We start from the raw sequence: 22,939 nt of genomic DNA on the forward strand, positions 1-22,939 counted from the left end.
CATACAGAAGCGTAAACATTGTGACAAGAGACGTGTCCCTCCTTCTCTGTTGCCGCACAAAGGGCAACAGTCTCATCAATATTTCACAGTTGGATCATCTTTCTGCTTTTCTGGTTGCCGCTTTCTCTGTCTGCATCAGTAAGAGAACACCCATCTTCCTCCCTGGCGGCGGTGTAGTGTTCGCCAGCGCCTGCCGTTACCAGGAGCGACCAGCCGATCTCATATAACCTGTGCTGCACTGCCACGTGCACTCCTGATCTTGGTTCATATTAGATTAGCATTTTTATGATTAAAGTCAAATACTCAAATACAAAGGGCGACATTTTTTGTACACAGTGACATAGATCTGCAGTATTATGCAAATCATGACATCATCATCACCATCATCACCACCATCCTGACAAGTGTTTTAAATTAAGTCAAGAATCTGCCAATTATTTGGTGGGAACAAATCGAGGCCATGCATTGGATCGGTTCAGGAAACAGCGTCTGGGAGCATCAGCATGCACATGATCGCAGCGGCAAGAGCTGAAAGCCGATAATACAGAGTCACTGACATTCACTCACAGCAAACAAGCCACATGGACTGCAACATTTAATAGAAATGTAAAAAATTAAAACCCTGGTTGTGAAATGAAGCTAATCTCCATACAAAAGAGCTGCAAGTTTATATTTCCAGGCAGGTTTTGTTCATGGCGTCTGAGTTATTATCACACATAGCAACAGAACCAAATGAATGGTTATACCATGATGTGGACGGGCGGGACAGCGGAGGTTGATGTAAACAATCCTTGAGTATATGCTGTACTGCATTTCCATTACAAAGAGAAGCTCTGCTGAGAGACTGCGTGTTTTATTTTTAGCCTTTTGTCCCGTTTCAAAATGCAAATTCAGTGACATGCTGCTGGGTGGAGGAGGAAAACGACTAGATTCATTACAGGAATACGTCCACATTTTTAGGAATGTGCTTATTCACGCTTGAAGAAAGTTAGACGAGAAGACTGACTGAAACTTAGCTTAGCATAAAGACGTAAGGCAGGGGGGAAAAGAAGCTAGTTTGGATCTGCACATAAAGCTCAGTAAAAAGCTGCAACATGTAGTTCTTCCCCTTCAAAGCTAAAGCTGTGAAATGCTTCAGAGACAAAAAAATTAAATCCAGTGTTGAGCTTTAGGGGATTAGGAATTTGCCTGAGGACCCAAAATAGCATTCATTACGCTACAATAAATAAGAGCTTGCTGTTAGTATCTTACATTTTTGGAAAGGAACGTATACGTTTTCACAATTGTGGCTGCGTTGCCATCTGAGTGAGTTGAAGTGGAATTTCCTGTCTATCTTTCTGACGCTTTTCTGATGCTGCTGATGTTTCAGTCTGTGTCGCTGCTAATTTCTAAAATTGCCTCTTTTTGTTTTTCCTCCTGCTAATTTAATGTTAATTGCTTTCATGAGCCGTGTCACGGACTGCTGACTGTTCTAACCCTGCGTTTCAAACACTGCAGTGAATTCACATCTCACAGCGTCTTTGTGTCTCTGTCTGGATTAAACAGAGGAGGCCCAACTAGCTTTCCCCCTTATTAACAGTCTTTATGCTCAGCTGAGGTAACCTGGTCGTGGCCTCAGCTTTATATTTATCTGACAAACACCATACTCTTGTCTAACTTTCAGGAAGAAAGCAAATAAGTACATCCCAAAAAATTCCCATGATGCTAAACATGTAAATATTTCACAGAGAAAACACTGAAAAAAACTGTACAAGCATCCAGACTGTTAAAAAAAAAGAAAAAAAGATGAAAATATATACATGAAATGCACAATGCATGGCTCATTCTCGCTATCCAGGCACAACTGACAATACCATATCGATATTATTATGAGAAAACGCACTGTATGGCATGTTAAAGCAGCACGACTGCAATCGAACACAGCTACGCACAAACAAAACTAAAATATTTCGCTTGAGTTTTCTCTATCTTTGATGACTTTGTCTCAGTGGAGTCTTGTCTGTGATGAGTGCTGAGGTGAAGGCAGGTCCCCGTGCCTGACAGGACAAGGAAGCTTTGCTCTGAAGTCTCTGGCAATGTGCAGTGATGATTGAACTGTTCAGTCTGGGTTTGCCCTCCAACGGGACAAGCGTCCTCTCAGCTTGGAGCTGTTAGATCGGCTCCACGTAATTTGCCGGATAGAGACCCAGCTGGCCGTTGTCCAGGCGACCTTTACACCATCCCTGCTCGTCCTCCTCCTCCAGCTTCGTCAGCTCGTCCCCTTTTTCGGCGAAAGGAGACAGACGTGCGGCATGAGGGGGAAGTTCACACACACGGTATTTGGTATTTATAAAGGCTATTTTATGACATCCAATGACGATGATACATTCATTTTTGTATAAATATAAACAAGGCACGATTTATGTACTTAAAAAACTGAGAAAAAGTGAAATGCAACAATTCGCCCTCACTACGCTGCACTACACTAACAGCACGGCAGCAGGAACTTGAGTACCTAAGCGGTGGCTGGAGGTGTAACCAGGTACGACGCTCACCTGCTCTGAAGCTGAGCTCGTCCTGCTCTTGGCCGTCGTAGTCGTACAGCGCTCTCACTCTCACGCCTTTGACCGCGTCTTCGTCGAAGGGGTTCGTCCCTCCGTTGGTGTCGTTGCCTGAGTTCGGGGCCGTCTGGTCCTCATCCGACCACTCCGTGGAGCCCGTGTGCGCCTGGTTCTTGTCATAGCTGCTAACACTGCATGCAACATATTTCAGCAGCACTTCAGCAATCACTATATTGATAAATGACTGACACCATGTTTGATTTTCCTTGACTTATTTCTGTTGGCTTACACAGCTCTGATGACATTATGGTGTAACAACAGTCACTAAAAGAAACCAACAAATATGACATCTCTCACAGATACTGACACGTCGCGTAACAGAGATGGAACAGCAGATATCTGAATAAGGGTATTTACAGATGCTAAATAAAAAAATATCTAATTCAGTTTACCTTCCCCGGTCTCCAGCTTGAGCGTGGTCGACTACTGCATTGATGCCAGTCAGCATGACATCAGTGCTTTTCTTTGACTTTTCTTTCTTAGAGATGTTATGGGTAAGGTCTGGGTTGAATTCCTGCAAAACAAGATCAGTGATCAGTCTGCATGTCGTCTTTTTGGTTCATGCTTATTTTAATCTCTGCGTGCAGTATTTTTAATATTCAACCAGTCTTTTGCACTTCTCTTTCTCTCGCTCTCTCAAAAACAAAAAGAAACAATGAAACTGCATTAATTTTATATTGAAAAACTTAAAAAAAAACAAAACAAAAAAAACTGAGTGTATTTCTCTTCTTTGTAATTACTGCTCCAGTGAAAAAAGTCTGATGGAAAATGATGAAGCGTCATGCTGTGACGGTATCCGTACCTCGAACTGCGGCCAGTTCATGTGCATGCCGGGTCCGTGGTTGTTGCTGAACCACTTCAGGTCTTCCTGGGCGCTGGCTGAAGTGATGGCGTGCTCGAGGTCGTTGTATACCATGACGTATCTGTTGAAAAACCAGCAGAGATTCAGTGAACGGCTCGCGGTCGGCCGACGGCAGCGTCTCGGCGTATCGGCCGCGTTAAATGTCTCAAACCTTTCGTTGTCTGTGAGGTTGAGGTGGCATTTGACATCCAGCAGCACTTCTCTGAGGAAGCTCAGCCTCTTCTCTTCGAACTGCTGACACTGAGTGAACACCTGCTCCATGTTCTCCATGTAGTGAGGGGTGCATTTATTCAGCTCATCCAGAGCCTTCTCATACTTCTCCCTCGCCTTGGTTGTGACACAAAGACAAGACAAGTCTTAACAGCATGGAAAAAATTTTAAACGCTGTTGCAATATTTCAGTGACATGGGAATCCCTTTTTTACATTTCTGTGGTCAACAGACTCGTAATAACTTATAAAACAGTTTCCGAGCACAAGAGAGAATCATGGTTGAAGAGTTTGAAGGTCAAGGCCGAGCTCAGAGTCTGTTTTCGTACAGAAACAGGTAAAAAAATAAAGAGGCAGCGTGGTATGACACAGCCACATCTTAAAGCAGGCTCATTTGCATTGCGGAAAACGAGCTTTTGCATAATGCTGTCATGGGGCCTGATGGAGCCGCAGAGGCTGATTTTCTCACTTTCTGTGAATCCTGTTTGCACTTGTCCACTTTCTCATGCAGCTTCTTCTGCTGGTCGGCCGTTAAAGAGGTCTCTCCCTTACTGTTGGCTTCTCTGGTGGACGCCAGCTTCTCCTCTTTGCAGGCCATGTGATACGACTTCTTGGCGGCCTCGAGCTACAGATGAAAGAAACAAATTAAACTGTATAAAGTCCGGATACAACTAGCAGTCACATTAATGAAAAATCCTCACGATTTAGAGACCAAGACAACAACAATACCTTCAGTTGCTTATTTTTGTCTATTTAGTTTTTACTTGGCTGAAAAAAAGATCTCATTACTGCGGGAAGAATGGCTTTTCTTTTTGCATGGGGTTTGCAGTGAATATCAGAGAATAACAAGAAGAACTGCTTCAATGTGCATTTTTTTTCCCACCATTTCTGCAATGAGTTATTCCAAATGCACAAAATGAAACCTGCAATACAAAACTGTACATATGTCTGGGTTAGGTTGTTATCCCTCCTTATTCTCCACGTCTCCCTGCCTCTTCCACCTCCCTTATGTGGTTTGTTTGTCCCTGTTCACTCCGTCAACTTCCGCCTCCTGTTCATCATCTCATCAAGCTGCTACGATATTTCAGCTCTGGATTTTCCATCCAGCCTTCGCCGGATTGTTCATTGTGCACTAGTACTGCAAAAGCCATGGCCAATTTTCTTGTTTTGCCTGCTGTTTTCTGCCTCTAAGGCGTCGTCTGCCCACGTCTTAGGTTCCCAAACTCCTGTTGCCTGTCAGGTCCAGCCACGTCCTGCATTACTGTTTTCCTGCCATCTGTCTGCTTCCAGTCCTCTCGCTTTGTAAGTTTCTACACTAAATAAACTTGAAACCTCAACTGTTGCCAAGACTTAGAAAATAGTATTCCAGCATTTTATATTCAAGATAAACATGAAGTAAGAAAATTGAAAAAAAGTCATTTGAGCAATGCAACAGCAACACACAGCGGCTCCAGCTAAATCCCATTCAGCACTTTTAGCAAGACTGAAAATTTCAGCGGCTGTGTAGATGAAAGAAAACTATTTCAGAAGCTTTTCGTTTACCTTTGGCTGGAGTTGGACAAAATAAATCCGAACACACTCCCTTACCTCCTTTAACTTTTTGGCCCACGGTTTCTGGGCCTTCTTGAAGCCCTCCTCTGCCTCTTTGGTTTCCTTGAATCCTCCCATCATCTGTTTGTGGTACGAGTCTTTCTGCCAGTTCTTCACCTTCTCAAAGTCGTCATTGATCAGGTTGTTTTTCACATCCTGGTGGCGCTCGCTCACCTTCTCTGCTTCTGTCATCACCGCTAACCAGGCGCGCTCCACTGTGCCGTACTGAGGCCCTGGAGGAGGAATGACGGTGGCGTGAAACACTGAAGCAGACGAACATCAGACTTCAGAAACACCTCTTACCTTTTTCCACCAGCTGCCTCCATCTCTTGGACCACTCTGTCAGTTGCTGTGCGTATGCTTTCTCGATCTTGGCGCGCTCCTGGATACAGTTCATCAGGTCGTTGCAGAGCCGGTGTCCATCGTCGATGCGCTTCACTGTTCGTTTGTAGTTCCCAACCTGCCAGAAGAGGGTCCAATTCACTTGTCTAATTTCATTTGATTTCTGAAAAGACTAAATACATACATCATTTACTGCAACTTTTTGCACATTCCTTGAACATTATAGTGTTTAAAACTAATTTGGGGTCAGGTGTTGATTTGCTGTACTGAAGGAATGGGTCGGCATTTAGTGGTTTTCTTGCAGACAGTCAGATGAGAGGAGAGGTATCTGTGTTAAATATGCATCTAAGATTAGCCAAGCATATACATTTGCCAAGATGGGACCAAAAGTAACAAAAGCTTTATCTTATCAAATGATCAGAAGTAAGAACGTGGCAGACGAGCCAATTCTCTTGATTTCCACCTTCATGCTGAGATAAATTCCTGTCAAATGTATTACTTCCTTTTTGCAAATTGTCTGAATTTACTTAAGGCTAGGGCTGCAAATGAAAAATAATTTTCATTGTTGATGAGTCCGCAGACTATCTTCTCCATTCATTTTATCTGGGAAAAAAAAAAAAAGCAAAATCCCCCTGATAAAATTGTACAGCACAAGGCATCACAATCAGAAGTCCTGTTTTAATCTGAAATACTCAGAATTAATTATAATGTAAGAGAGAAGAGGAAATTAAGCTTGGACAAGAGATATTTAGTATTTTACAGTGAATACTGCTGCACTGGTGCTGTTGTGTTCATCTTTTGGGGAGTATAAGCCCTTCACCTCTCAGTTTGCAGATGATGCAGAGAAAAGACTGGAGGAAACAGCAGGGAAAAGACTGCTGCTGTGTGGAGTTATGCAATGAGAGCAGGGGGTGTGTGGGGGGGTAATGTCAAATGATTTACAACCCTCGACGGACACGGGAGCAGCAGCCTCCCAGAGAGCTGTGAGCTTTGCCCGGAGACAGAATGAAACCCGACATAATGTGTTCGCTTAACGCCTCTTTAACGGGAGGGAAATAGATGTTTACCTGTGCACTCGAAAAAATACGAAACGCAGACTGAGCAGTAAGATGCATTCCACACCAGCCCTGTGCTCCAGCCAGCCGACTCAGCGATCAGCAGGCAGCACACTGCAGCAGCGCTGCTGTGATGCAGTCAGTGACTATGATGCAGTAACTGTGTGCAGGAATCAGACACCTTTGCTGCTCTGGCTGATTCCCGAGCACACGCTGGCCCAACAGACATGATGAGGATAAAACACAAGCGAGTCTGGAGGGATATGGAATATAAAACCTGCCCGAAAAATAACTGCTGAGTCAATCCGTCACACATGCTGTGTCTAAACATACAGCGTGATAGAAAGGATTACCGCTGGCCTCTTTTATTGGTCCCCAGCTTTCATATATGGTGAATGGACTTCTGGGAACTTATTGCTCAAGTGTCGTGAAACTGTTTGTCGGCGACATAATGAGAGAAAACCTCCACAACATATTTCCATCTGGAGCAAAAACAAATGGAATAGGCACCTGATCATACAACTCCCATTTCGATAGACGGGTATCAAAACATGATGTAATATACGATGGGACACTTAACATTTTGGGTTTTGGACAAGTTCCTCAGGTAACACACAAAGTTAAACTTTATGGCCTAAAAGACCTTATTGACATTTATTTCACATTCAAAAGAACTAAGTTTATAAAGCGAAAAGCCTCCTGTGGACAAAACCCACCGTCACACCAGTTGCACTCAGAGTTTAGAGGCGTATAATGTCTTCTGACAGTCCACAATAACAGAGAAAATTATGCTGTCAGTGTTTGAGTCAGGCAAGAAGAAAGCTTTCTGGCATTTAAAGAAACTAAAGGTCAGGAAATGAAATAAAGTTTTGAAAACTTCTGTGGCCTTTGACGAGAGAACTATACTCAGAGTTTTTGCATTTCATTATCTAAATAGTTGATATTTTTAAACAAAATGAACAAAATAACTGGAGTTTTTTGTTATCTGCAGCCCTTCTGGGAACCAGTGGGGGTGCCACCAGATACAATTCTATTACTGTGGGTTTATTTTTACATTCTTTTATTTCGGTGCCATGCAATAGATGGTGGTGCCACATAAAACAGCAATAAGGAGTCCCATCATGCCTTAAAAAGGACAGAACAATCATAAGAACACAGTTTATTACTGTTATGGACACATGATGCTGCAAGGAGCAGCTGTTGCATGACAGAGAAGGCTGCTGGCTTTTGGTCCAAAGCCTGCTGAAGCTGAAATTACTGATTACTTAATTTGCCGGTTGGAGAGCGCTCCGTCCATCATCAAAAATTCTCATTCTGTGATGGCTGTCCACTTCAGCCTACCTGGTCACTGAAATCTGAAATGAATTCAATGAATCTTGAAATGAATTCTTTCAAATGGAAAGACAAATTAAACATCCATCCCACAGCTACATAGCTAACGTCAGATAGTTCTCCTCACCAGCAACGACAACGTTGGTCTTGTTACTGTGGTAACCACGTTAATAATGAGCGAAAGACCCGAAGACCCGCAGTTATGAGTCGTGAACGAATCACTAATTTCTGCGCTGAGCCTCCGCAGCGGCCATGAGATGAGTGAATGAGAGACTCAGGAGCCGAAGGCCCTATTTTATGAGTCTTGAATCAGAGAATGACAGAGAGTGATCCTGTGGTGCAGACCAGGGGAAAAAAGAACGAGCCACCCACTGAGTCATACAAAAGATTAGTTCAAAATGAACAAATGCTTCACAAATGACTCATTAACTACAGTAGACACAGAGGTCCTTAGGGCACCTTCACAATGCTGGGTGTAGTAGAAGTGACTGATGGTAACACTGAGAGTAAAAGAAGATTTTAAATAGTTTTCAATCACCACTTCTACGTTTGCATGATAAAAGATTTGGCTGGATTAGAAATAATGACAGCAAAACTTTGAAGTCTCTATGCCTACTGATTAATGTAAATGTCATGCTGGCTCCGAGGTCTGCGTACCGACAAGTAGATGCCTGGCTTACGTTTAATGATGTAACTCTGAACGTAGCTCGTGGCCTCGGATCTATCCTCTCACCATTCACACTAGACAGGTTCAGTGAGAGTTCATCGCTCGGCAGCGTCAGCTCTCGGTTAGGTCTAATCTGTCAAAAACTGGCCTCACCTCCCAGAAACTGTCTGTGGTCTCCTCCTGGCTGGCAAACTCGTCGTAGGCTCCAGACATGGTCCCAGATTTGGCAGGATGGTTTCAGGCTATGGCGGTCTGCAGCAGAGTAACGCTCCTCATGCACTGTCAGAGGAGCACAGGAGAGTGTAAACACACTGTGAACAACGTGAAGAGAGGGGGACGTGAGACACATAAACATCCTGCGAACTCACAAATCTGCTCACAGGCTGCAAACAATGTTAGGTGCCGTATATATTTAGTGCATTTTGCTGCACTCACTGAAATCACTGCAGCGTGTGGCAAGTGACACTGTGATAAAACAAGCTTGTGAATTTTTCTGCTTATTCCTGCAGCTCACGCGATCGCAACGTCCAAGTCTGAATTCTTCGTTCATGTTTTTGAAATACTCACAACTGATGCGTCAGAGCTTTCAGAGCAGAAGCAAAGCCCTTACGTAACCAGGAAAAGGCAGCACACATGAAACATTTATGCAGGACACTTAGAGACAATTAACCGCTCAGACTAAATGTAAGTAAAGCTGAGAGCAGTAAATAATAATTCTGTGCACATTTAAGAAATATGATCTAGTTTTTATTCATTAACATTATTTCCTTTTATTGATGTATGAACTGATTAAATCCTTAATTTCTCTGTTAATATCATGATCTTGAAAAGTAGAACAACAAGCCAGTCACAGAAGATTTTTAGCTGCTACTGACAATTATTTTTAAAATAATTCAAATCATCAGTAAAATGGTGAGACATACACTCAACTTTCAACTTCTGTGAGCGACGGAAAACACGATGACATTCAGGTAACGTCACATTGTGTTTGTATTAAAAGGAATATTTTCGCTCCATGAGCTGCTCTGTCAAACAGACAGCCAGTTCAGCGCCGTCACATTCTCCCCTAAATCATGACGGCAGATTCTGTGGAAGGTAATGACGCTGAATGAGCTAAAACACGTGTGCACAAAGAGCAGAACTAAAGCACTGAGGGCAAATGTTCGCAGTATTTTCCACACAGCGATGTCTGATTGACACTTTAAAAAACCTCAATCAGCCTCGTAGCCAGAGGGCTCCCGGTGAGTTCTCTCTCTAGTCCCCTGAGATGACTTTGTCAATACATAATTTGATGATGATAACGACTGGCTATTACTTTTCAGCTCACCCAGTCTCTGTCGGTGTTCTGCGGAGTAATTGCAGAATAACCTTCCCTCATTGTAATCAACCAACATTATCCCGAGTCCTCGCTGGTACACCTTATGCTGCTGCCGAAATGAAGGGCTGTGACATGATTGCTAATAACGACACTTGCTGCAATTAGTGCACAAAATGAATTCCCCATAAGTGAGAGGAGAAAGACAGAAAACCAGGACTATCTGCCTGTCCATGAATGGATTACTGAGCAGAGCCACTGTGCATTCCCAGGAGCCCAAGAGGTCAATGGGCCCCCAGTGTAATGTGCTGCATGTGAGCGAAGACACACGGACTATGACTGTAAACTAGTTCAGCTTCAGTTCAACTTCTATAATGACGTTTCAAAAGAAACAACGCTGATGAACTGCCACATATTCACACGGAGACCTTCAGCCACTACAGTCTCAAGGAGCTGTTTGCTTTTGCAGTATCTTTTGGTGAAGTCTAAAATAAAATGACTGAATCTCTTTTAACTTTCAGTTCCGTGCCGTAATGTTGTTGAACAGCGTTGGTCTGACAAATCTGTGCGAGCAGCAGCTCCTGAAGTGTGATGAGGCATCACAGCCGCCTTAAGGCATAAAAAATAAGTTGCAGAATTTCTAAGAGCTCAGGTAAAAGCACAAACAAAACATAATTTAAGTGATTTTACAGCGTGAGGTGGATGAAGCGTTAGACTCCTTAGGGTGATAAATGTTCAGTCTGTTCATATGCCACAGAGCCACATACAGAAATGCATCCATTCATCTTCTACCGCTTATCCGTTTCTGGGTCGAGGGGGTTGCTGGACAGGTCGCCGGTCCATCACAGGGCCAACACACAGAGACAGACAGAGACCAACAACCAGTCACACTCACACTCAGACGATTTAGAGTCAGCAGTTAATCCAAACATGATGTCTTTGTACGGTGGGAGGAAACGCAGTCCACGCAGAAAGGCCCCAGACCGGGAACCAAACCTGTGACCCTCTTGTTGCGTTACAACAGTGCTAACCACTATGCTGCCCTACAGAAATACACAGCACATGAAATAGAGACAAATACAATACATTCCTTGACAATGAGGAGGAAGGTTTAGGAGAAAATGTCCTGGTTTTGTGGAGTCTGTTCCCCTCAATGCTTTTATCCTTTTATCCCTGAAATGGCAATGCTGGCATTTTTTGCATTCTCAAGTCACATACAGTTCATATTGCCGCTCTGCAAAGTGAACAAAAGGGTGTAAAAATTAGTAACTATTGATCAGTCCATGCATGCAGCTCGTGTAGATATTAGCCACTGTGGCCCTGCTGCACTACACCATAATGACACAATAAAGCCCAGGTATTTGTGAGAATATAAATACGGGAGGCAATACTACACCGATTCAAGAAGAAAACATGTGACAAAGGAACACGTGTGCAGGTGAGTTTGGAGAACTGGGTCTTATCTCGATCTGCATTTCTCTAGACCAACAATGGCAAGATTTGTGTGACAGTGCTGTTATCAGTGAGGGAAACGTCAGTTTCAACGTTCGTTTCCTAAAAAGCAAAACACCAACAAACACATGGCGTGCCTGTGAGGGCTTCTGACGAGGATTTGTCATGTGAAGTTGTGCTGATCATTTGTTGAGATGCATGAGCTCACTCCTGCCGCAGTGCTTCATTAAATAACCACAGTGTGCTGAGAGATGAGCCTCTTTGTAAAGTGCTCTTTGTATGATCTGTACCAAGCGAGATTAAAATAGAAATTCGATGTAACGTCTTAATCAGTTCGTTGATCGGTTGTGCTTGCTGGATTTATTTTAAGATAAGTTAACCTTCACATTTCTTTCCAGACGTGAGAGCGGTATCAATTCTCTCATTTAACTCACTGCAAGAGAGCAAATAACTCGTGTTTCCCTGAAAAGCAAATGACTTCTTGATGACACAGACGTTGCGCCCATTAGTACATACTGGATCTACCACATAACTATGTTTTCTTTGTACGGCAAATTCTACTCTGACTGAAACCACAAGTTGATTACAAATTGACGGTTAGATTATTATGTCATGAATTAAAAATCCTGACAAAGCCAAAGCTGCAGATGATTAAGCGTTCCATGTAGAGGAGACAGATAGGAAACAATAGAAAGAGAACGAGCAGAGATGTGTTTTGATAGGAGGACAGGGGGAGGGGCCCGAGTCGCATGGGTATGTGGGTCACCCATGGACCAATAGATGGAGCAACACTTTTTACAATGAATGAAATGAGAGAGAGGGAAGTGAAGTGATTAAAAAAAAAGAAAAAAAGAAAAGAAATCCAAACTCGAATCAATATAGGGGAATTTCTGCAGAAGTGTAACTCATCAGCTTTGGGCCAAACAAAATGTGTCGACCGGATGCAGCGTGAAGTGTGGGGTGTTGGATTGGGTGTTTATCATGCTTGGTTAATCCATCAGCAACGTGCAGGGAGTGGGCTTTTGTTCAGGATAGCCGTTTGCTTGCTCTAATAAAGGCAGATCACAGAGTAGGGAAACAGCCACTGACTGTCTTCTTCTACTTTTTACTAAAGCCAACAAGTGAATGACAAATGAATCTGACTGTATTTCTGATTAAAAGCAAAATATGTGACCAGTTATCCAATACACAGACGAACAATACCCACCTTGACACACATACACACATAAAACCCTAAACACAGGAAGTACCAGCTGAGGTTTAGTCCCCATCACATCAATTTGATTCATTCTGTACTCCTTCACCTCTTTCGGCATGTCCAACCTGCAGCCTCAACGCTGAGATCTTCATCTCCACAACAGACAAGAGCATCGAGAATCCCCCATCCCTCTGAAGCAAGTGCACAAGGCGTCAAAACAGCACCACAAGTCGCAGCCCGGCGAGCCAGCAGCATCGACACATCAACAGAGTCAAACCCCAAAACAAAAGGCCCCTCACTGCACCCGGCGAGAGGGAGAGCACAGCCCCCCACGAGAGCAACAAAAGCTTACCCCCAGTCCTCCATTAACAGCGGCTAAGGCTACAGCTAGGAGAAAAGAGACACGTGGGCTTCTACGGCAGCCAGCCCTTCTCCTCGCCTCCCCTCCTGGTGGCTAATTTTTTTTTTTTTTTTTTTTTTTTGCTCAGCGCTGCTCGCTGTCTTCTCTGACTGACTGAGAGACAGAGCATCAGCGTGCAGCGCAGAAGAGGAGCTGGTCCCTCTAATCTGTGATCTGAGATCTTCCTGCCTGGGGGTACTGTTCAGGGAAAGACTGTGTGTGTGTGTGTGTGTGTGTGTGTGTTTCTCAATGAGTGAGGGATAATCCTGTGGTGTTTTGGTTAAAAGGCTCAGACAGAGCAGCAGGCCAGAGAGACACACAGGAGGAAGAGAAAGAGGAGGGGGGTGTGTGGTGGACGAGCAGCAGTGACCAACGACCAGAAAACTACGACCAGACTACTTTGTGCTTCCGATCGCGGGTCACGCTGCCGCTCCTGAACTGGTGAGGCGGTTAGAGACAATATTCGCTGCTACACACAGTTCCCAAGTTCACCTCATGCTGGATGAGCGTTATCAAAAAGCACAAATGTCTTCAATTGGCTAAAAAAAAAAAAAGACAGGCAGGGTGGGGATTAAGTAATGGGAGATTACGACATTGTTGAGCATATGACGAATGGAGGTGACTCAAGGGTAGATAAATGTAGGCTGTGCAGAATTTGCATATAAGGCCAGAGAGCAGGTCTGTGCAGGGAACATGGTAGCAATAAAGGAATTAATAGTTAGACAACTTGTCATAAAGCGCAGAACACACATGAAGCTATAATCACTTAAATATGAAATACAACCTGAATATTAACGAATGTATGAATTTTTTTTGCAGTAAATTTATGTCACGGTTAAGCATAAAGTACAACGTTTCAGACGTCATATAATGGGAACAATAGAGAGTCACAGTCTGAGCTGCAGCCTGATCTCCACACAGCCACAATAAACAAACAACTGAACAAAATATTATTTGGTTTTGAACTCTAAAGAGAAGGAAACAACCATCTGTCACCACCAGGAGTTAATAACGACGTTGGCCATTGATCGCAACGGTTCCAATCAGGAGACTTCATCCATATCGAAATATAGTCCAAACTTAGCAGAGCTCTTGTGGCTTGATATTACGAGGAGCGTAAAACAAACAAAGGCTGCTAGCATACAGTCAAGACAAATTAAGTGGCCATTTCTGCATCCTAAAAGCAGTTTGAAGTCAGTCAGTTAGGCAGAGTAATATCGACCATCATGACATGCCTCCACATAAAGACACTCCTCCTCTCAGTCTCCAAACGCAGCTGCCCTCTGAGCACAAACTCCCCCTGTGCTGTGACATCTTGCCCACATTACTCAAACGCATCACTTTTTTTCTCCCCTTCAGACCGCATGTTGCCGCAGCCGTCATATTCAAATCCCATATATAGAGCCCCATTCATCAATAATTCACGCTGCTGTTTAAATAGACAGATGACATGACCGACCTGATGCCCACGAAGAAACTCTTTAAGGTCTGATGTAACTGCATGTCACCGTCCAAAGAAACCGGATTATGTGAGAAAAAGGCCCTGATCATGGAACAGGGGTTTTGGTGTGCGTGGTCTTATGTGTCAAAAAATACTTGTTGCAGCTAGTTAAGTGTGTACAGTGAGTTCATTCAAAGTGCAGTTATAAATGACACATAAGTCTCCTCATATCAGCACTGCTGCTCTGTAAAAGATCCTCCGCTACAAACACGAATGCTGCGGGTTGGTAAAATGTGAATGAGGAAAGATAATCTGTGCGGGTTTCAGCTCCCTCACCAGCTGTTTTATTATTGCTGAGGGAACTTAAATGAAAGGCACTTACCCCTCAGCTGCTCTGAGGGTGTTGCTCAGTAGACAGCAGCGGAAGAATGTGGTTATTGTGCAATTCCCTGGCACAAATATGTGCAACTGGATGAATCGAAAAGAGGAGCACTGGGGAATACTCATATCAGACACATGAAAATAAAACAGCCGGGAACAAGCATACCAAAGTACATGTATGATGCTGCTGGGTTTTTTTGTTTGTTTTTTTTTTTCATTATTATTATTCCGTACAACCAATATATGTTTGATCAGAAAATGCAAGAGGTGATTGCTACCTTTGATGACGATGGCCCCTACAGGAAATAAACCTCAGGCGTCCAAGGTGACGCTGCTGAAACTCCACGGCCTGTACCTTAGCTGAGACAAAGATCTTTTTTCAGACTGTACTTAAGCTTATATGACTTTCCGAGCTAAAACAGCATTTGCATACCTGAGCTAAGAGCTGCAATGTGCCTGAAATATCACGAAAACAACAGGAGAGCAGCTGGAAGAAACTCACAACTACAAATTTAAATACAATGGTGGCCTTCTAAAAATAGATCGGTGTGGTTTTCTGAACCTGGTTTGTCCTCCGAGCTGCCCGTCAGTCCTCCACAGCGTCCCTCCACGAACCTGGCAGCTCCAAAAACAACAGAAAGAGACTCGGTTCACCTGCCACCATAACATATCCTGCACACCTTTTTCTACACACACCCACACAGACACTGCAAGACTAAACTTTGACCCTGAGAAGACACATCAGGCCATTAATAATTAGCTAACTATAAGCAGGGGACGAGGCTGGCCGCTCTCTCTGGTCTCATGCATTCCTTTTAGCCAGATAGAAGATATGCAGAAGAAGGCAACTACAGACAAACTGATGAGAATGATAAAAACAAAAAGATAGAGAATCACCCAGATAAAGGCAGACAGGACAGTCACACAGGTGGTTAGATAAGAGCTTTTTCTCAGAGGACAGACAGGGATGAGCGAACATCAGGGGCTCTCAGGTCAGCTACGTGGAGGCACAATAGTCTTGTGTGCACAAGTACTTTCAACTTTTCTGAAAAATTCATAAATGAATGAAAGAATACCAGCGTCCCCAAAAACAAAAGTTATAGTATCGGATGATGCCTCCCCCCGCAGAAATTTAAGTACAATGAAACCAACAGAGACCCGAAGACAAATAAACAAAGCCCTTTTGTTATTTAGCGAATAAAGGGAATCAGAGCAGGCAGGTGTGTATGTCTGTGTGTGTGTAATAAACAGAAGCGTCGCACTGAACCAGCCAACCATTTTTCCATTCATGAACCACACACTGCATCCTGATGGTGCAGCGCTGACCTTCCTTCTCCGCTGAAACCCTTAAAGTATTGAAAGAGTTGAATAAACCCAGTGGTTTATCCACACGGACAGATGCTCACTCACCGCCCCCACCCGGTACGTGCCATCTGTGTGTCATCTAATCATGTTCCTCCCTGCGGTGGTCCCTCCATTTGACCCCAGTGTTATATCCCATTATTGCGTAAAGTAATTTACAACCGCCGCACAGGCAAAAGGAGTACTGAATGGGCTGCAGGTTTCGCATTAAAAACGCAATCTTATAATTGAGTTATATCACTTTCATTTCAGTCACAAGGCTGAGGGGCCTTGTGACTTTGGTGTCATAAATCTCCAGATTCCAAATTAGGCTGTAAAGTCCAGAATTCAATTTGAACCTGCAGCGCGGTGCTAAACTTTTAGGTGCCAGAGGGTAAGCGAGGGTGCTTTGAGAAATACTGGCATGAACGATTTTTATTCATATTCCTGTAAGTGCAACAGGAAAGGATTTATGTAAATAAATCAATATTTGGTGGCCCTGTTCTGCAGACTGAATCCGGGACTAATCGATCACCTCCCTGGTGGTGTTGTGTGATTGGTAATAAGCTGAACATCAACAGTGCCTAAACGCTGTCATACTGCTATAATCAAACTGCTCTTGGAGTTTGCTATAGTTCCCTTGAGCAAAGCATGTAACCCTCAGATGAGGTCAAAGCTCCAATACAAAAAAAGTGGCTCACTGTGTAGACCACCCAGTGAGGCTCAGTGTTTACTGCAGTGGCTGCGTGCCATCCCCTCTCTAACTTTCCTGCCCCCATCATAATAACTTTTTTTTTTTTAAGTGCTTGTTGGATTGTAATACCTGAGAAATCCTCTACACTTTTCTCAAAGATGGAAATAGAGCAGAAGTTAAGAGAACTAAAAAAAAGTTCGGCCACTTCTCCTGCACATGAAGTTTCTCACGCCTGGTGGGTTCGTCTGTATGCTTGATGTCCATCATTTAATATTCTGTGGAAAGCCAATTTGTCATATTCCACAATTAATAGCATTCAATCAATATTTGAGGGCAAGTGTGGGGGCTCTGTGTGCTCTCCGTCACAGTTCGGTTTGTAATCAATGACCTTTTTTCTCCCGCCGCCCCGTGCAGTTCAGCAGTGCGGACAGGGCGTTTATTGAAGGCCCTGGTTCAGCTGCTGGAGTCAAAGTGTGCGCACACTCTGAGCCACGGACAGGCGGAAGCCGATACTGGGCAGGAGTCTCAGTGGGAGAAATGGAGCGACTCTTTCAAAGATAGTGCAGCTGCTAAAAGCTATGAGAGAGAGAGACTCATCCACAAAAAGCCTCTGTTGTTGTTGCTGGATGAAAACGCCGCCAGCTGTTAGAGGTGCGATCCATCCATCCATTATGTGTACCACTTATCCCCGGGGTCGTGGGGGAGATGGAGTCAATCCCAGCTGAGTGTGAGGGCGGGGTCCAGCCTGGACAGGTCTGCCGTATATATATACCAGTCACATATATAGACAAATGACCATTGGCACTCACAGGCAATTTTAAGGTCAACAGTTAGGCTAAAAAAACGCTGCATGATGTAAAACGGCATCATCACCTGGCAAACACACAAAAATCCTTCCAATAATAAAATAATTGATTTTTCACATGACGATGCCAAATATTCTCAAGCTTCTCCTGTGAGGTCTTGATGCTGTTTGTTTGTGATCGTCAGATTAAATCAAAGCAGACGTCTTCTCTCACCTCCTCCTTCCACCTTATAAACCAAACGTTTCATTGACTAAGTTTCCTCACTTCTCTTGAATGAACCGTCTCTTTGAGGTCACTGCGGGGAGGAGGAGAGGCTGATTCTTAGACAGTTGAACATATTCATATGAGGATCTCGTGATGGAGGCCACGTGCTTTTACTTTCTCAAACTTCTTGTTAATTTCTGACAATTAACTATCAAATGAATAAAATAAAAAAATAAAAAAAATACACCAACGACAGAGCTAATCACCAGTTTAATGCCAGCATGTGTTTCAGGAAGCTCTGTGTCTCCTTAGCTGGCATTTTATGGGCCGGACTGCTAAAATGTTAATGGAGAAAATAGCAATAATCTTTAATGGCGGCACTTAAGAATACGCAAATTGTCACACATCATTTTAAGCAACCCAGTTGCCATGGCGACATAAACCTCTCTTCCTTCCTGCTCGTCTGGCTGTGAAGCTATAAAGCTGAAACACCGGAGCCTCGGTGGAGCAAAAGCAAAACCTGCAGCCAACAACCTCTAATAGCCTCTCCTTGTTCCTCTTGAGCTGTGAGATGGCTTTTGTGATGCACCATCTACTGCGGAGACGCCCCGGGGACATGGACTGATTTACAACACTCCGCAAAGTGGGAGCATCGATGTCATGTGATGCAGATTCATAACTAACCCCTTCGCGCTTTGGTCACTGAAAGTCTAACTAATGTTTATACCGGGATGAAATATGTTTAAACTAGGCAGAAGATGTAGTTTGAAGAATTATGCAACACTCTTAATGGCCTGAAATGAACCTACAGCATTTCTTTAAGTTTGAGGTTGCGACATGTTCAACAAAACTGAAAACCTTCTGCTTTATATTTCACTAACAAGTGTGACAGACTTACAATGAAATCAAGCATAGAACATAAAATGAAAAAAACTTAGGAACTCCCCATTCATTTGTGATGCGCCTGATGATTATTTTCATGACTGGATCTGCCATATTTTCTCTGCAACCAATGATAACGGTGAAAATTGTTGCAATAGATTGTTTTTCCAACTATGACTGAAGAATATTAACTTTTTTTATAGCATCAACCGGGAACCGAGAAAAAATTTTGGGCAGCTATATTTCTGTTGATCGTTTAATCCACTAGCTGTTGCAGCCTAAGATACGTCATTCAAGTAGGATAAAAAAAGACCCATTACAATTTCCTGCAACCGGATTGATGTCCTGAAATTGCTAATTTTGCACAAATAACAATCCCATACCTTTAATTCTGCTGGTTTACCGTCAGATCAGAAAAGAACGGCAGAGCTGTTGTAGAGATATCAAATTTTTATAGACACTTCAGCCCACTGAAACTGGCACACTGGGACCCGGCATTAAAGTAAAGGACATGAGCCATTCACTACATTGCAAGTTTGACAACAGAACCATCTGCGCTTTTGAAATGTTGGTATAAATTTCAGTAAGCAACGTGAAAACAGGAAAAGCCTAAGCCCACACAGCCGATCAGTTTATATATCGGCCATCAGGCGGGGATGGTCTGACAGCATGTTTCAGGATGTAAGAGCTGAACACATAGATTGGATGCTGCTCTGCTGGCTAGATTCTGCTGATTCAGGATCAGTAGTCCCAGTGCAGCAGAGTCAGACGGTGTCGAAACGAGAGGGGATTTTTAATCAGTGTCTGGGAAGATGTTTTTAAAGCAGCTCACACATAACACAAGACCTTAACACAGCAGCTTGGCTTTCATGACTGATTTGTGGTATCATCTTGTGGTGAAAACTGGATTTTGAAAAATTCTACCACCAATTACAAACAGATGCAGTCTATCTGCCATATTTCTATAGACAAGATGTTTATATATTATAATCTTGAAGGCATCACAGACAAAGCCAAATTATGTGCTTAAATGATATGGGTACACAACTGCAGATGAGAAAATACTTTTCAATGCATCTAGTTATTAAGTTTGTGCAGGAGAAAGCACAAAAATATATTCATCATCTCATCTCAACTAATAGTTTTTAAACTGTTGTTATTTCATATTGGTAACGTCAACGCTGCCCTTCTTCCAACAGAATCACGTCCAAAAACACCATAAAGTCAAATCCTAAGTCTTACCATGTGCAGCATCAGCAGGAAAGGAAGGATGACAGGATACAGACCTCTGGGCCTTTAATGAAATGCAGCCTTGCCCCTTTCCCATCATCCCCTGTGAGGATCCAAGCTCAGGATCCAGTTACCTTACAGTTCACGCCAAAGAGAAAGCCCTGCTCTGTCCCCATTCAGCCTCAAAGCATGTCAGTTACAGCGTTGGCTCAAATACTCCCCAATAAAACCTCTTACAGTTATTTATTACAGATATAAACGTGTGTGGTTCTTTTCAGGTGAATTCAACTTAAGACCACCAAAGAAACAAAAGTTGTTCTTGCTTTCAACGCTTTGGCCTGAAGTTATGAACCGAATGAACGAAAGTCTGACAGTTCACTCAATTCAGTGTTTTCACGGCTGCTTCTCCTTGTAGTAATGAAAACGGTGCTAACCACGATGAAGGTTAATGACGGATTCACTCAATACTGCTGTAAGTGCTGGCTGAATGAATGGGGAAAAAAAATGAATTAGAAAATTATGTTTGAAAAAGGTTAAAAAGCAAGTTGTGTTATATTTGATGATTCAGCAATTCACACCTGTCGTCAAGAAATATTACAAACAGTCCCTGAATTAACCTGGAATATTAATAACCTTTCACTCATATTTTTAAGTTTTTTATTTCAAATGATATCAGATCTTGTAGAACAGCATGTGACTGTAAAACACTTGTAACCTATTGAGCATTGTGGTAATCCTCAGAGGAACTGAGCTAAAATGAAAATTTTATTTGCATTGATCCAAAGCAAGACAGACTGAAAAGCTTGGGACGGCCAGAGAAGAATAACTGCTCTCCTTCAATCGTCTAATGCCTATTGCGAGTTCCAGACGCGACATGTTGGGCTTGTAAGTACAAAGGGAAATTAAAAAGCAAACTGGTGAGTCTGCGCCCACTGGGAATAACGTGGTCAAAACTATAATTATTCATTCGGAGAAAGAGGACGACTTAAAGCTTAGTCCAATTAATTGCATTAGTGATGACACCTCATCTGTCATTGCTCCTATGAGGAACAAAGGAAGTGAACCAGGTGCCGCAAATCAAATGAGCGATCCCAATTTGTTACATAAATTCATCCAATTAGGTCTTTGTTCAGTTAAAGGCAGAGGCGTTCTCTAAATTACTACCTGCTATGATAGTTCATAAAATAAAAGAAAGTTACAGGCAACACTATTAAAAAACGATTTGATGTTAAAAACAATCCGCTCATTCACATTTTCCTTCTGAGCAACATCCAAATGATCCCTTGTTACGGCAGGTTGATGATCCCCCAAAGGATGAGAGGATTTCCGAATAACAAACAGCACGGGAGGCAGGAGATTCCTACACAATCTGCCACAACCCTGAGTAGCATCGATCACAAGTGAAATGTCATTTTCATTCATTCCCCGAATAACCAAAAAATACTTCCCAAGATATAAAGCTATCACAGCCTTACTTTCCGGAGACTGGAAGGCAAACTTGAATCAATTATTAATCACGGTAACCAATTAGTGAATAATCAACTGGTTATTTCAGGCAACAAGTGAAAGATATTAGTTTGTTGCATTGAAAGAGAAAAATTGTGTATAATTTAACTGTGTAGTTCGACTTGAAGGAAAACAACGGAAGCAGCAGAGGCCAAGCTACCCAGACCTTTAGTCCTCATGCAGACTGAGCTGTTATTCACTGTTCTTGCTACAATAATTGTGTCGTCTTAAAGTCCAACCTGGTATTTTGCTGCTTATGTAAAAGGCCTTTCCACAGCGACAGTACATTTTCACAGTTTACGCCACAACATGAACACAAGTCCAACTTTTTTTGCATCTTTGCAGTCATTTTGGTCGCTTGGTTTTATGTTTCTGATATTTTTGTGTCCTGAACCCCTCTGACGATTTTGTCTCTTTGTAGCCTGTTGTAATTGTCGTTTCACAGTTTTTTCCTGTTTTTATTTTTTGTGGACTTCTTTGTTTTTTGCTTCTTTTTTTTTTAAATCACTTTGTGGTCATTTTGCATTTCATTTGGCCTTTTTTTGTTGTTTTGTGTCTCTGTGGTTATATTGCGTTGCTAGTGGTCATATGTCTTTGTGAAGCTTTTTACATTTTTTGTATTGTTTTCATTGGCTTTCAAAACAGAACAGTCACTTCAGATTTGAACTGTGGACCAGGAGGCCCCGTCCCCTGACCAGTGGGGCCCGGAGACCAACCCAGCGGCCTGTAGCAGTGTGTGTGTGTGTGTGAGGTGCACATCAGAGTTCAGAACCGTGGACAGAGCTCGGCCACAGCCACAGCAGCTCTGACCTGACCAACAGAAACCAGAGACAAACGTGCTGGTCTGGAGGAAGCTGGGACTTGTTTTTTTTTTTATTCCTCCACTTTCCAGGCGTCCCTCCCTGTCCTCCTCTGCTGCAGCCCTGCACAGGGACTCTTACCTGGACACTTTTCAACACGTTATTGTCCTTTCATTTATGAGTGCCATGGAGCTGACACAGCTACAGACGGCCACTGGTTCAAGTTACATCACACTTCACCACAAACTGCAGGTTTATTATCGGCCAAAGCAAAAATCCCCTTCAGCAGAGTTTTCCCTTTCTGACCAATTCACTTTTAATGCGGACGGACTTTAATTCAGACCCGCCTACAACATCTCTGACTGACAAACGCGACTGTGGATGTAACGATTCAGCATTATCAGCGGCACATTCAGCATCTCAGCTAAAACGGACATGAAATGTGAAAAATAACGTACCGAAACGAAACGATGCTCCAGCTTCTGTGTCCGTGGCTTTTTTCTTTTTTTCTTTTTTTTTTAATTTCAGATATTTATAGTGTGATCATGGTCCTCATCTGCAGGGTTTGCCTCCGTCGCACAGCCAGTTTGTGTCGCTGAAAGGAGCCGCCAGTTGGGGGATGGTCCGACAACC

The 22,939-nt window shown here is 43.1% G+C and overlaps 1 protein-coding gene across 1 annotated transcript; it reads right to left on the minus strand.

Moving 5' to 3' along the window:
• Positions 1–2,150: 2,150 nt before the first annotated feature.
• pacsin1b (protein kinase C and casein kinase substrate in neurons 1b) lies at positions 2,151–22,838 on the minus strand. The gene is made up of 10 exons (XM_029502568.1): positions 22,765–22,838; positions 8,810–8,935; positions 5,564–5,720; positions 5,258–5,493; positions 4,140–4,295; positions 3,614–3,789; positions 3,403–3,523; positions 2,993–3,114; positions 2,535–2,731; positions 2,151–2,260 (listed from the first exon to the last, which is right to left on the minus strand). Exons 2-10 carry the CDS (start codon positions 8,867–8,869, stop codon positions 2,151–2,153), a joined length of 1,335 nt encoding a protein of 444 aa, XP_029358428.1. The 5' UTR covers positions 8,870–8,935; positions 22,765–22,838.
• Positions 22,839–22,939: the final 101 nt, after the last annotated feature.

The sequence above is a fragment of the Echeneis naucrates genome, chromosome 5 (genome assembly GCF_900963305.1).
Source record: "Echeneis naucrates chromosome 5, fEcheNa1.1, whole genome shotgun sequence".
In the NCBI taxonomy this organism is placed as follows: domain Eukaryota; kingdom Metazoa; phylum Chordata; class Actinopteri; order Carangiformes; family Echeneidae; genus Echeneis; species Echeneis naucrates.

Coding starts and splice junctions, on each gene's coding strand:
- pacsin1b (XM_029502568.1), bottom strand. CDS start 8,869: ATGTCTGGAGCCTACGACGAGTTTGCCAGCCAGGAGGAGACCACAGAC. Junction 5,494..5,563: donor GAGGCAGCTGGTGGAAAAAG/GTAAGAGGTGTT, acceptor TTCCTCCTCCAG/GGCCTCAGTACGGCACAGTG. Junction 3,115..3,402: donor TGAACTGGCCGCAGTTCGAG/GTACGGATACCG, acceptor CTTGTTTTGCAG/GAATTCAACCCAGACCTTAC.